General features: G+C 44.3%; 1 protein-coding gene across 1 annotated transcript in view; it reads left to right on the forward strand.

The window, feature by feature from the left end:
• LOC310777830 (partitioning defective 3 homolog B-like) overlaps nt 1-16,153 on the forward strand; it is a gene marked incomplete at both ends in the record, with an annotated part of 422,164 nt that overhangs the window by 277,460 nt on the left and 128,551 nt on the right. Inside the window, 2 exons of the mRNA XM_083638182.1 lie at nt 3,370-3,480; nt 5,478-5,855. Of these exons, the coding sequence (XP_083494308.1) occupies nt 3,370-3,480; nt 5,478-5,855 (489 nt within the window). The remainder of the gene's footprint in view (nt 1-3,369; nt 3,481-5,477; nt 5,856-16,153) is intronic.

Consider the following 16,153-nt stretch of genomic DNA (forward strand, 5'->3'; position numbering starts at 1 on the left):
ATGTCAGTGTGCCGCATATTCTGAACCCATCATCATTCATTTACACTCAATTTCATGATGTCCATTCAGTTGAACTGTGTGTGTGTGTGTGTGTGTGTGTGTGTGTGTGTGTGTTGTGTTTCCCAGGTAATGACTCGTGCAGTGTCCACTCTAGTAGTGCTGAGTGCGCTCTTGATGCACGCACACACACAAACACACAAACACACACACACACACACACACACACACACACACACAGTATTGACTGGTGTGGGTTGCGTATTGATATGCGGCCAGCCGGCCACTTAAAGCGGGCCCTCATTCACCATCTTTTAATTTAGGCCGAGACTCGTCCCGTTACGGCTGCATGTTCTCATTAGCTCAGAAGAGAAACATGGTGGCGTCAACGTGTATCAAACACACTGTGATTGTGTGTGTGAGACTGTCCATGCCACAGGGATCTTTTTGTAGGCCAACCTGGAAGTGAGCATCGTGCTGGGTTCTCTCGTCTGGAAGTTGAGGGAAGTTTTGGTTAGGTATTTTGTGACATTTGAACATAGACGGTACAAACACAGAATCGCCAGAATAAAATGTTGGCATTTCACATGTCTGAAACCAGAATAACGTACAATATTAATGTACATTTGACTGTATCCTGTATCCTTATGTAGCCACGCCCATTTGACCCGGTTGTGTGGTCGTGTGACGACTTCTGGCAAAAACAAGGGGGGAAAATGGCTGGCTGCTCCAATATAATCTAACTCTGAATTAACTAATAATTTAGCCAATTGTATGTAACATACCAAATAAAAGCAAACGGCAATGTCTAAGAATGCAATGCCATGTAACTGGCTCGTTAATTCTCGCATTCCAGGGAATTACGTTAACGTTTGCGGGTCTTATAGACATAAATGGCTCGCGCTGCGTCCGAGGAGAGAAAACCATCTGAAGCTTTCTTTGTTGGAGTCCAGGTATTTTTTACAAGAAAGTGCTCGTCATTGTCGACGATAACATTATCTGACCTGGCTAACAGTGGATATACTGTACTCCGCTTGCTTGCTGACTGTACTGAGCTCAAAGTAGTAGGCTGTTTTACCCCCTGCACTGTCCACTACAAAAACAACTCTCTTCTTCTGACGTTCATTTGTCTTTCGCGCCGTGACCGCCGGAAGTGTTAACACGACCCGGAAGAATTTGGCCCACCCCCACGTCTGAACATAAGGTGAATAGTAGCCCACTTTAATGTTATAATCATGTTTACCACTGACTCCTGAGTAAACCAGGACACTAATCAAATAAAATAGTATTGTTTAATAAAACTTTTTGTAGCCTACAACAGTTGTCTCCTGAATTTAAATATTAATAAGTTAGCAGTAATTTAATTATTTAATTTGTGGAAATATGCAATATGATGACAAAATAGTATATCTATGAGAATCTGTAGACTTGATTCAATCGGTTTAAACCAGAAATAGCTTTATTATCCCAGTTTGGCAAAATTATGACGTAATGAGTGGTGTCCAATTTCCTAGGTGATTGTTTTCAACCCCTACCCCTTGTGGCTCCATTTTGAAGGACAAGGGGCAAAGCGAGGGGCACTCGAAAACAAGGGGTAGGGGTAAAAAAAAAGGGGGGGATTGAGCCTTAATCTTTGTGTGCAGCACACAATTTTCAGGATTTTTGAAGCGCCAGAAATTGTGCTCGCCAGAAGAAAAATAAAAAAACTTATCAAAAATCATAAAAGTGGTTTTAATTTGTCTCGCTGAACACAACGATCTAAGCGCAATGCTCACTTCCGGCTTGGCCACACGGTTGTGTGTGTGCGTGTGCGTGCGTGCGTGCGCGCGTGTGTGTGTGTGTGTGTGTGTGTGTGTGTGTGTGTGATGTTGGTTGTATATGGCTGAGGGCACAGTTGGCCTTTCACCTGACATTGATTTAGTGAGCCAAGATGCTCTTCATTGGTGATTCACCATACACACAGCAACACACACACACACACACACACACACGTACACACACACACACACACACACACACACACACACACACACACACGTACACGTACACGTACACACACAGCCTGTTTTGAAAGTAGGTAGGTAGTAAGTAGGTATACAGCTCAACTTTTTCTCAGCTCTGGTTCCAAGAGAATTCCCCATTCATTTTCTCCATAGCCTGCAAGCCAACCAGCCAGCCACCTACTGAATCGTGAGTGACCATAAAACATTTCACTTGGAGCAAAAACAAAAAATAAAAACGAAGGGCGGGATCTAAAATATATATTTTTCATGCTTTTTAGGTGGCTAGTTGGCTTGGTTCCAGATTTAAAGCTCCTTACTGTATCCACCTTATTTTTGGCGGCCATTTTTGCCTGATCTGCTGATGGGTGCTTCTTCCGGTGTGATCCTCCCAGCCTTGTTGCTGACAGCTTGACACCCGTCTGGGCGAACGGAGCAAATCACTAATCAGGTCCAGCTTGGCAAAAATCTCGTCGATAAATATCCCTTTAAGAGCGCAGTGCATTCATGGGTAATCGCCTGCTGTGGCTAATATTAACCATTTCGAGTAACACTGTTTCCATACGGATCACCAGCGTTAGTTTGTTGTTTATAACGTGGCTATATTCATAACGTTTTCTATCTCGGATGCATTATTTCGAATCGCACATAGGTTACGCCTGGCGCAACCTATGTGGGTTTCAGGACGAAACAGACTCGAGCCACTAACGTCATCTTAAGAGCACAATATTCCTGGAATGCAAGTTTAACTAAACAGTTACATGTCCTCTGCATTCTACATAAAATTAAGATATTACGGGTTGTTTTATTTTGTATGTTACATACTTATTGATTTTTTATTCAAGTTATGTTCAATTCAGCCAGGGTACAAGAGACTGAGTGTAGGTGGCCATCTTTTCAAATCAAGTAGAATACATTAGGAAATGGCAAGCTGCAACAATGAGTCACGTTAAACCGGACCTTGTACGCACAATTATTTTTTACAGTGGGGCATTCAAAAATAAGGTGGATAAGGATTCTTCAAAGCATTTATGGAGAAAATGAATGGTGAATTATCTCATGGAACAGGAGCTGCGAAAAAGTGGGTGGTCACTTCTGAGCTCTATATACTGTGCGTGTGTGTGTGTGTGTGTGCGTGTGCGTGTGCGTGTGCGTGTGTGTGTGTGTGTGTGTGCTCATCTCAGCCTGCATGTGTGTGTTGTGAGAACGGTGTTAATGTGGTGTTTGTGCATCATCTGCTACATTGTCGATTACCAGTGAATGTCGTGTAATGCTCATTGCTGTTGCTTGCCATCATTATGCACAGTTACATTTACAAATTGTTCTTGCTTTGTTCTTTGTCTGTCTCTACTCTCTCTCTGTCTTCCTGCAGGTTTGGTAAGAAGAGAGAGGAGAAGAAGGAGGCAAAGGCGGCTCTACAGAGGCAGAAGTCTGAGATCCTGAGCGAGGAGGAGCTGGAGAGGATGAAGGAGGAGAGGGAGAGGTGAGCGAGGAGGAGCTGGAGAGGATGAAGGAGGAGAGGGAGAGGTGAGCGAGGAGGAGCTGGAGAAGATGAAGGAGGAGAGGGAGAGGTGAGCGAGGAGGAGCTGGAGAGGATGAAGGAGGAGAGGGAGAGGTGAGCGAGGAGGAGCTGGAGAGGATGAAGGAGGAGAGGGAGAGGTGAGCGAGGAGGAGCTGGAGAGGATGAAGGAGGAGAGGGAGAGGTGAGCGAGGAGGAGCTGGAGAGGATGAAGGAGGAGAGGGAGAGGTGAGCGAGGAGGAGCTGGAGAGGATGAAGGAGGAGAGGGAGAGGTGAGCGAGGAGGTGCTGGAGAGGATGAAGGAGGAGAGGGAGAGGTGAGCGAGGAGGAGCTGGAGAGGATGAAGGAGGAGAGGGAGAGGTGAGCGAGGAGGAGCTGGAGAGGATGAAGGAGGAGAGGGAGAGGTGAGCGAGGAGGTGCTGGAGAGGATGAAGGAGGAGAGGGAGAGGTGAGCGAGGAGGAGCTGGAGAGGATGAAGGAGGAGAGGGAGAGGTGAGCGAGGAGGAGCTGGAGAGGATGAAGGAGGAGAGGGAGAGGTGAGCGAGGAGGAGCTGGAGAGGATGAAGGAGGAGAGGGAGAGGTGAGCGAGGAGGAGCTGGAGAGGATGAAGGAGGAGAGGGAGAGGTGAGCGAGGAGGAGCTGGAGAGGATGAAGGAGGAGAGGGAGAGGTGAGCGAGGAGGTGCTGGAGAGGATGAAGGAGGAGAGGGAGAGGTGAGCGAGGAGGAGCTGGAGAGGATGAAGGAGGAGAGGGAGAGGTGAGCGAGGAGGAGCTGGAGAGGATGAAGGAGGAGAGGGAGAGGTGAGCGAGGAGGTGCTGGAGAGGATGAAGGAGGAGAGGGAGAGGTGAGCGAGGAGGAGCTGGAGAGGATGAAGGAGGAGAGGGAGAGGTGAGGGAGGAGGAGCTGGAGAGGATGACTTCCCCTCCTTCTGCCTCATTAAAAATTCCAAAGCAACCAATCAGGGTTATCTAGAAGTTCTAGAACATAATTAGCCAATCACAGCATACAAACAAGGGCTTTGACTGTTTAATACTTGGCAAGGATTGGCTCCAGTATTTGTGATGTCACAAATCATCCTTGTTGAAAATGGTCTTTTCAATGAGCTCAGAGAAACTTTCAGCTTTCAGCAGATGAATGTGAATCATTCTGCACAGAGAAGCTCAAACATCCAACACATTTTTGAATTCATAAATTTGGGACGCACTCCAGGTGAGACTTTTCTGCTGCCATCTTATCTGCTGCCATACAAACTCCATCAGGCACTGTGCACACTCTGAGCTCATCTGGATTGCTTGTGCCCCCCCGCCCACACACACACACAAACCCACATACACACACATACACACACTAGGTTGATTGAGGATGTTTTCATTTCTCAGTGGCTCGTGGTTGATTGTGTCATTCTGAACACACTGCTGAAACCAGTCTATTGAATGTATCTGTCATTCTTTTCTTTGATTATTACCGTTCTTCACACTCTCTCCTGTCCCACTATCCTCTCTACTCCATGCCCATGCTCTGTTCTATCTTCTTTCACACTTGCTTTGTAAACTCTGTATTTCCGTGTATTAAAATCATGTTTGTGTGATAAATATTAGTTTGAATCTTTGGGTATCTCATGATTTGATTTTGATTCCTAGGGTCACGATTTGATTCAGATCGATTATCGATTCAAAATTGATTCTGGATTCAGTACAGTACATATGGGGATTTCAGGTTCTATTTAATTCTGCTGTGTGCTAACAAAGGTGTTGTTGCAAATTATGGCATGAAAGCAGAATAAACTATAAGATTATCTAGTTTTTATATTTAAACAAGTTTTATCAAGTAGTGACTTCAAGAAAAATAAATTAAAGTAATACAAAAAATGTAAATACTCTTACACTCTTACATAATAAAAAATATATTTTCTGGGGGGGGACACCCCTAGTGATAAATGTCTCTCCACTGTGTCTTGTCAGGATCGAGGCAAAGCACACTGAGCTGCGGGAGCAGCAGTCCAGAGACCACCGAGGCGGGGGCGGCAGCTCCTCGTACCCCGACGTGGAGGACGACGACGCGGACCCCAACTACGCCCGCATACACACCTTCAGGGACCGAGACGCAGGCCCTAGCCCACACCCGCCCACTCAGTCACCTCCGTACAGCATGCTTCACCTTAGCCACGCCCGCACACCATCCCCCCAGCGCCCTCCTGCCTTCCCGGGCCACGGAAACCACACTAACGACCCCGGGGCGACGCCCGACAGCGACGCACTGGATGGGCTCTACGCCAAGGTCAACAAACCGAGGGCAGCCGGAACCTCTTCTCCTCCTGTGCCTGCAGCACCCGGTGACAGGTAAGGCACCGTGACATTCTCACGGTATCTTGAACACACCCTTAAAATGACTGAAAGGTCTCTGAATCTAAATGAAGGCCTTAAAAAGCAAGAAAATGTCTTAAAGGATGGCTTTACCGGTAATCAACCCACTTTGTATCATATATCATCTCGGTAATATAAGCACATGGGCAGTGTTTTACCTTCTCTCTCTGTTTACCTCACGGAGAAAAATGCTCCTGCTGCTGCCTGCAGAAACTCCGCCCCTGTCAGCTGCAAGTCATTAAAGAGCATGGAGCAGGGTAATTCCTTTACTAAATGTATACTTAACCTTGTTCCTAGGTCCATTTGAAAAGTTAATGCAGGATATATTTTTTCCCCAAAACATGTGGAAAAAAATATGGGGGAAAACCATATTTTTCCACCGGTCTGGAAAAGTATTGAGAATGAATTTGATCATTTTCAGGTCTTGAATAGCTTGGGATTTTTTTTTTTTTTTTTGCAAAAGTATGTAAAATGTTGTGGTTCAAGTTTGATACACATAATTCTAGCTTTGATGTTGTGGAGACCTGAGACTCCAGTTTGTGTTGATGTAGAATAATGTTCAGTTAGAAGGCTGCTCTGATGACCCAGCCACAGTCAGCATGCATTATATTAAATACCCTACTATTATACATGTATAATATGGAACCCTGCTAATCATTTCACATATTCTGATGGCTGTGAAGAACAATCTTCTTCATCTATACAGTGGTATTAGTTAGCAGGGGCAAGATGTCTGCCTAAATCATATTGAACACCAGTCAAAATCTTCAAAACAAATAAGTCTGGAAAAAAACATTTTTAATTCAAAATGTGTAGGAAGGAACCCTACAACTAGCAGGTTTCTATACAAATATCCTCCATAAATAATCAGTACATTCATATTCTAATAAACTGCAAACAATAATACAAATGCAGAGGACAAGATTCTCTGTTAATTTCAAGAACCTTACATGCTATTGTGCTAAACCTGTTGCAGTGTGTAGTAGAGTGTAGACTCAGTGTTTAAATTATTTGGTGTTGAAGCTAAGATTGAGTTTGCAATAGAGGTGGCTATGCAAAATGTCACTGAAGGTAGAATTCTGAATTGTTTCCCACTGGAGATGCACATGGGTGTTTCAGACGAATTGGTTGACAGCGAGCCTGGCTGGTTGGCATATGTAGATGTTGACCACTGTTGATGTTGGCTGATTGGATGCTGGTTAATATCCACACTAGACAGAGAGGAGAGAACAGAGGTGACAGGCAGGGTGCAAAATGTGTACTTTTTTGCCCACTGGCCAAATGGCTAGTGATTGTTCACATTTGATCAGCAACTCAATAGATTATCATGGTTTGTTTCTGGTCAATGGTCTGCGCTGCCAATAGGAGCATCTCCTGACTGAATTAGCGCATAGTAACTATCTCCTGATACTGAGCTCAATATGAGCGAGAAGCGCCCGGCTAGCAGGGTAACTATCTCCCAAGATCTGATAATACATGAAAATAACAGTCTCAAAAACCAAGGCTAGCTAGCGCTAACGTTAGTGGGCTAACTAGCTAACGCTAGATAGCTTAGCAAGTAGACTCACTGTCACAGTGTTACTGAAAATTTTTCCTCAATGAAAATTGTTGTAATGCACTATATGGAAGTGACCAAATGTAACATTGATGACTTACCATACAGATTGTCATGTTTCCAATGAGCTGATGACGTGCTGCCCCACTACTGAACCAACCATGTCAGCATAACTTCCAGACAGCCTTGCGCCACTGGCCGGGGCACTGATTAAACAGTGTGTGTGTGTGTGTGTGAGGGGGGGGAGCCGAGCGCTCGGGGGGGTGCGGGTGCTAATGGCTGATGACCAGCGTCCAGCCAGAGCCAGAGACTTCCCAGGACTCCCGCTGCCTACGTCACAGCTTTGGGGTCCAAGATTTCAAAATAAAAGCACAAAAAGTAAAACGACCCCAGAAGTCACTGTAGTGTATATGTAAGTCTCTTAATGTGAAAATCCAGTTCCTACATAATTATCTTACATATTGACTCACTGGGGTCTCTAACCTGCCCTATGCTCTTTAAGGCTCTCAATGCATTATCTGTGGATGTGTGCATACTTAAAAAATAAAAATAAATAACAAGCGCCCTCAGAGCAGATTCTGCCTCTCCAGCAGAACTTCCACAGCTGGCTTGTGACACGTTGGGACGTAAAACACGTCACAACGGGGCGCTTTGCCTAATTTTGGGGGTTTTTGGTCTTAAATCTTGAATGTGGCTTTCTGACACCTGCAGATACCTTGGCTCTGTTCTGATTCTATTTTGCTCTCCTCTACTCATCCCTCTCTCCCTCCCCCCTACTCCTACATGTACCTACAATCCCTCCTTTTCTTCCTTCATTCTGCACTCCACCTCTCCCTCCCTTCATCCCTCGCTCCTTCCCTCTCCCTCTTCCTCCTCCTTCCCTCTCCATTTCCTGGACAGTGTGATATTATGTTGCTGACGCCCTCGTATTTCTCTCTCTCTCGTCTAAATCAGGTTTCACCTTCCTTCTGCCCTCTATCTGCCAACAGGCAAGTGTGTGTGTGTGTGTGTGTGTGTGTGTGTGTGTGTGTGTGTGTGTGTGTGTGTGTGCGCGTGTGAGTGCACGTGCATGCACGCATGTGTGTGTGTGTGTGTGTGTGTGTGTGTGTGTGTGTGTGTGTGTGTGCAAGAGAGGGAGATAGAAGAGAGATGGAGAGGGATACTGTATGGGGGAGAGACATTGAGTTATTTTCTGTGCTTCTGTTTTTGTTCCTGTGTGTGTGTGTGTGTGTGTGTGTGTGTGTGTGTGTGTGTGTGTCTGTGTCTGTGTCTGTGTCTGTGTCTGTGTCTGTGTCTGTGTGTGTGTGTGTGTGTGTGTGTGTGTGTGTGTGTGTGTGTGTGTGTGTGTGCAGGGCCCGAAATTAACTTTTTGACCCACCGGCCAGTGGCGGGTAGATGGAAAAAATCTACCCGCCAAGCATATTTCTTAACGGCCAAAAAAAAAACACATTTTTGTGTCACATATATATCCATATTTATCAATTTTTTTCAGTACATTTCAAGTAGATAAGGTATTACGTTATTTGATTGATGATTGATTAATCAATACATGTCAAGTCAATCTTATCAATACATGTCAAGTCAATCTTGAGCTTAAATTGTTGTAAAAAAAAACAACGCAGCTAAAAGTAATAACTGCGACAGTGTCAGTGCAGACAGCGCACAACTTGGGCTACGCACCTTTCTCTCCCACTCCACACCTGGCACCTGCGTTAGCTCTCCTGCACTCGTTCTCGGCTCCGCTTCGGCTTTATTGGTGGTAAGCATTTTGATTCATCTCCTCATCATACGAGCTCGGCAACAAGCGCGAGCGATTGATTCATTGATTGATTCGCCAGATGTAGGCTGTCAATTTAGCAGAGGTTAAAAGACGCTTTTCACCTCCGCTAAATTGCCGACTGCATTCCATTCCAGAGTCATGTTTGGTAGCCTATACGGGAGAGCCAGAATGAAACAGTCTCACAAAGCACTCGTGTTAGCCAGCTGCGCACCAAAACACACATGATAACTATTATCTTCTCATATATACTGCATCATACGAGTGTCGGCAACAAGTGCGAGCGATTGATCCATTGATTGATTCGCCCGACGTAGGCTGTCAATTTACCTCCGCTAAATTGACGACTGCATTTCATTCCAGAGTCACGTTTGGTAGCCTATACGGGAGAGCCAGAATGAAACAGCCTCAGGAAGCACTCATGTTAGCCGGCTACACACAGTTTTAATATTACATGACAACTCTTTTGGGACCCCCACGTGGCGGCTAGACCCCTGAGTGCGTGCGTGCTGTATGTGCACGTGCTTTTGTGCTTACCCACATACGTTGTATCTGTATCTACACACACACTCATAAACTGGTAAACCTACAACATTGCATGCACCCAGTCTGTGCCTCAGCCGAGCGTACCATCAGGACCTCCTCATAATACTGTGTTACTTTATTGATCCCCATTGGTACATTATATTTTCACTCGCCCCCTCCAGGGAGGTCAGAGGTCACGGCTACAGAGCGGCACCCTTGAAGCTGGTGCAGGTTCATTGTCTTGATCAAAGACAGCAGGGTGTGGATTTATGCCAACAACACAGTAACACACCTGAAGTAGTGAGCATCATCTGCTTTTGGTCCAAAATGGGGAACATTTTTGCATCAGTAATCAGGGGTGAAAGTGGTTTGAATTTCTTACAGGAACTATACTACCCCAACCTTCATCGTTTCATATTGTCCTCCTCCCGCCCCCAGCTTCATGCATCCCTGAACACACACATCAATTTTTTGAATGCCTGTAGCCTATGGTGTAGAAATTAGAAACACTTGACAATATGTAGGCTATAGTGAATTATTTAGGCCTGTTTAAACATTACAACAACAGACTATCCTATGTGGACTATCATGTGTGATTTCAACTCTCCTTTTTGACCAAAACATTTACCACACATTGAACAATTAAATTGTTTCTCTCCTGTGTGAACTATTATGAATAACCGCGGTAGGCTACATTGTATGCTTTGGTGCGATGTAGGATTTTGTCTTTCAATAATAATATCCTCATTGCAGCCTTGCTGTAGTTGTTGGTGTTGTTGCGGTTATTTGACTTTCTGACCACCGCCTCAGTGCTTATTATGAGGCCAGAATAACAGATGCCATTGGGAAGGCTAACCATTTACTTTTGGCTTTATTGATTGTGTATGATTCAACTTTGTATCTATGATTTTATATTATTGCATGTTTTTGTAGATTGTTGGGACTTCACTGGCCTGGAACAAACTGCTGGACTGGGGGGAATGAATAGCTGTGCCAAAAAAAGAAGAAGCTAGGCCTATGTGCTGTAGCCTATTGTATTTTTAATTTTATATTTTTTTATATTTTTCATTTGCAAGTTCAACTGTCAGCTGAGCTCTGTTATTGAAGCTTTGGCTAAAGCCCTGAATTTTACAATGATGTTTTGAAATAAATATGTTTAAAAATCATTTGTGTGTTAAAAGCTTGTGCTACGTTTTCATTAGCGTTAATATATTACAGTAATTTATTTTCAATGTCCACGCAAGAGCAATTTGGTTAGGCCTAGTAAAATCGCTGGGCTGGGCGCAGTGTTTGTGGTGTGGGAAATGTGTTAAAAGCTTGTATTACGTTTTCAATAGCGTTAATACACTAAGGAAGGTATGTGACCATCATTCATTTCAATGTCCGCTCTCAAGAGCAATTCAGTTGGTTCATGAAATCGCTGGGCTGCGTGCTGTGCAGTGGTTGTGGTGTGGGAGATTCGAGCTGTCAAAAGAGGACAAAAGACTTGCTCCTGGCCAATCCCGGCGCTTGACTGCTGCGTAGGCGGGCACAGGGCGTGGTTTTGGCTTAACCTATGTGGGTTTCGAAATAACGCAGTATGGACAGACAGCCGAGCAGCAGCGCAATCGGATTTTGATTGACAACAGATTGACAAGTGTCTTCCAGGAACGCCGTTCAGGCACAGAATTTATGTGGGCCGGACGGTTCCAGCCCACTTTCACCAGTGGGAACTACACTCGCGCAATCCTGGTGGAACTGTTTTTGTTTGCAGAGCGGAGGCAAGCCGCAAGCGAGACTAGACTTGACACAGCCCAGTGCAGGCAGCAGCAGCGGCATTCAGGAGCTACATGCTGGAAGCGCAAATCAGCCTACACACACAGCACGGATAAAAACCACTGACAGCCAGGTCTAAAACAGTTCTAACAACAATTTAGAAGCAATTTATGAGAGAGACTGTTGTTTATTAGTAATGACATAACGTCAGCCATGCATTTCCTTGTTGGAAATTATGGATCGACTGCACTCTGCAACAATCGGATTTTGATTGACAGGCAGCTGGATGTCTTCCCCCAACGGCGTTCAGGCACCGAAAGTCTTACCGGAACTGCGCACCGGACGGTTCCGGCCCACTTTCACCAGTGTCAGTAATCATGAGTATTCAATCTTCTGCTTGCAACATTTCTACAAGTTTACCACCCACAGACATAATACTTCTCTGGGCTCAGTTTGTACACTAATTGTACTGTGTGTCTTGAATATCAATTATCTTTGACACCAACAGTGCATCCCACCAATAGAGTCAAATCCACACAAGGAAAGTGTGGTTGACTTTTCATGGATTTCTCTTGTTCTCATGCATTTCCAGCGGTTTGGCTCGGTCACAAAGTCATGGAACTCCAGGCTGTGCGGCCATTGTCAACTGCCAGAGTTACACATATACTGTACAGTATGAGGTTTCTGGTGGGAACAGGTTCCTTGAAACTATTAGCTGGAACCCAAAATGTCACAAATCTAAGGGCTCCCCACATGACCCAACTTCAAATCTTTGACAGTAGATTTAGCCACTTTTATGACTGCAAATCTACTTCTCAGAAGCAACTTGGAACAAACGTAGTTACTTCCGGACTATGGCGAAAAATGTTCATGTTTTGACTCCCACAACCTTTTGGCAGAAAAGAGTTATTGAAAAAGTCTTACAGTAAAATGTCTTGAATTGGGTAACCTGCGGTATATCAGAGAGAGAGAGAGCTGTATTCATTCATCATCACTTCCTGATGCCTGATGATGCAGATGGGAGGAAGTTCAGTCATTGGCTGACAGTAATCGATGGTGCCAGAAAAAGTAGTTAGTGTGTCAGTGGAGTGTTTGTGCGTGTGTGTGTGTGTGTGTGTGTGTGAGTGAGTGTGTGTGTGTGTCAGGGGAGGCCAGAGCAGTGGTGTGCATGTGTGAGACGGAGATAAACAAATCGCTAAGGACTCCATTCCATCAGCACTTCAGCAAAGCAATGGTGCGCGCACACACACATGTATATACATGCGCACACGCACACACACACACACACACACACACACACACACACACACACAGTGAAATATGGAGAGACATTATCGAGATATATCCATTGGGATCTCAGCTCCTTGTGTTGTAAATGGAAAAGACCTGATGCACTAACAAACACACTGACAATATACAGTTCCAAAACACCCACACACGCTCGTAAGGGAATGTAATGCAAGGGGAATTCTGACACACACACACACACACACACACACACACACACAACACACGTCACACACACTCACTCACTCTATCTTAACTCTTTCACAGACACATGCGGCAAATAAAAAAAGCTCATAAATACAGTATGTATATGTGTATATGTATATGTATGATGTGCAGGGCTCTGTATGATGTGCATGGCTCTGTATGATATGCAGGGCTCTGTATGATGTCCAGGGCTCTGTATGATATGCAGGGCTCTGTATGATGTGCAGGGCTCTGTATGATATGCAGGGCTCTGTATGATATTTGTTTATTTGTTTATTTGTTTATTTGTTTATTTGTTTATTTAAACGGATCCCCATTAGCTGACGCCGTAACGTCAGCTAGTCTTCCTGGGGTCCAAGACATTAAAATACATGTAATACAATAATAAAACGTTATCAGTGTATTACAAAGAACTAATAAAAATTTGGAAAAAAAATCATTTTTACAAAACTCTAGTATTGCATTAAAAAAAAATCAACAATAAGAATACAACAGATTAAAAAAGCACTATCAAGCTGTTATGTAAGAGTGTTAAGTTGAGTGTTGAGTGTTAAGTATATGAAGCCGAAGTTTCCTTTTAAAACAGGCTTTTTCTCTGGTGTTGCGAATCTCATTTGGAAGACTATTCCAAAGTACAATAGACCTATAAAATGCAGCTCTCTTCATGGAATTGGACTGTGGTCGAGGTAAGCTTATCTGTCCATCACTCGCCCCCCGAGTGGAATATGTGTGAATATCTGTGCAGCAAGTTATGTTACTATAAAAAAATGTAGGAGTCTGGGTGTTAATGACTCTATGAAAAAAAATAAGTAAACTAGCAGAAAGTCTTTCTTTTACACATGGGCAAGTAAGACGTTCATGCATTTCTTTCACACTTGTTCTATACGAACAACCCAGAACCAGTCTGGCAGCCTTATTTTGTGCAACTTGTAATTTGTGAAGCAGAACATTAGACACAGATGACCATACTACTGAGCAGTAATCCAAATGACATAAAACCAGTGAGCACACAACCTGATTAAAGAGCTTTGAGGTTAAAAATGGTAAACACTTTCTTGTTATTGCCACAGCCCTTCCCATTTTGGAAACCACCCTGTCAATATGTTCCGACCATGACAATTTGCAGTCAAGCCAGAGCCCTAGAAGCTTCACAGTTCTTACTTGTTGTATTGTTTGACCTTCTATTTGTAAATGTATTTTAGGATTCACGGATAACCTATAATTAGATCCAAAAATTATACAAATTGTTTTTGAAATATTAAGAATAAGTTTGTTATTTTTTATCCACTCATATATTATGCTAAGCTCACTAGACAGAACTTGATTGAGCTCCGAACATGTGGGGGCTGCATAATACAGGGTTGAATCATCAGCATACATTGTTAAGTTGGCCTTACTTATTGCATACGGCATATCATTTGTAAAAATTGAGAATAGAAGTGGTCCTAAGCAGCTTCCTTGTGGAACTCCACAGTACAGGGCCCTACTATTTGATAAGGCTCCGTTAAAATATACTCTCTGTGACCTAGCAGAGAGATAGCTTTTAAACCATAGGATAGCAGAGGACTTAAAACCGTAACTAGTAAGTTTGGAAATTAAAATGTCATGATCAATCACATCAAAAGCCGCGCTAAAATCAAGTAACACTGTGCCTACAAGCATTGAGCTATCAATTGACTCCAACCAGTTATCTGTCATTTGTGTCAAAGCAGTGCAGGTAGAATGTCCAGTCCTATAAGCATGCATATACAGGACTCTGTATGATATACAGGACTCTGTATGATATGCAGGGCTCTGTATGATATGCAGGGCTCTGTATGATATGCAGGACTCTGTATGATATGCAGGGCTCTGTATGATATGCAGGGCTCTGTATGATATGCAGGGCTCTGTATGATATACAGGGCTCTGTATGATATGCAGGGCTCTGTATGATATGCAGGGCTCTGTATTGATATGCAGGGCTCTGTATGATATGCAGGGCTCTGTATGATGTGCAGGGCTCTGTATGATGTGCAGGGCTCTGTATGATATGCAGGGCTCTGTATGATATGCAGGGCTCTGTATGATGTGCAGGGCTTTGTATGATATGCAGGGCTCTGTATGATATGCAGGGCTCTGTATGATATGCAGGGCTCTGTATGATATGCAGGGCTCTGTATGATGTGCAGGGCTCTGTATGATATGCAGGGCTCTGTATGATGTGCAGGACTCTGTATGATATGCAGGGCTCTGTATGATATGCAGGGCTCTGTATGATATGCAGGGCTCTGTATGATATGCAGGGCTCTGTATGATGTGCAGGGCTCTGTATGATATACAGGGCTCTGTATGATATGCAGGGCTCTGTATGATATGCAGGGCTCTGTATGATATGCAGGGCTCTGTATGATATGCAGGACTCTGTATGATATGCAGGGCTCTGTATGATATACAGGGCTCTGTATGATATGCAGGGCTCTGTATGATATGCAGGGCTCTGTATGATATGCAGGGCTCTGTATGATATGCAGGGCTCTGTATGATATGCAGGGCTCTGTATGATATACAGGGCTCTGTATGATATGCAGGACTCTGTATGATATGCAGGGCTCTGTATGATATACAGGGCTCTGTATGATATGCAGGGCTCTGTATGATATGCAGGGCTCTGTATGATGTGCAGGGCTCTGTATGATATACAGGGCTCTGTATGATATGCAGGGCTCTTTATGATATGCAGGGCTCTGTATGATATACAGGACTCTGTATGATGTGCAGGGCTCTGTATGATGTGCAGGGCTCTGTATGATATGCAGGGCTCTGTATGATGTGCAGGGCTCTGTATGATATGCAGGGCTCTGTATGATATACAGGACTCTGTATGATGTGCAGGGCTCTGTATGATGTGCAGGGCTCTGTATGATATGCAGGGCTCTGTATGATATACAGGACTCTGTATGATGTGCAGGGCTCTGTATGATGTGCAGGGCTCTCTATGATATGCAGGGCTCTGTATGATATGCAGGGCTCTGTATGATATGCAGGGCTCTGTATGATGTGCAGGACTCTGTATGATGTGCAGGGCTCTGTATGATATGCAGGGCTCTGTATGATATGCAGGGCTCTGTATGATATGCAGGGCTCTGTATGATGTGCAGGGCTCTGTATGATATGCAGGGCTCTGTA

This window comes from Poromitra crassiceps (assembly GCF_964638095.1).
Source record: "Poromitra crassiceps genome assembly, chromosome: 6".
Taxonomy (NCBI): domain Eukaryota; kingdom Metazoa; phylum Chordata; class Actinopteri; order Beryciformes; family Melamphaidae; genus Poromitra; species Poromitra crassiceps.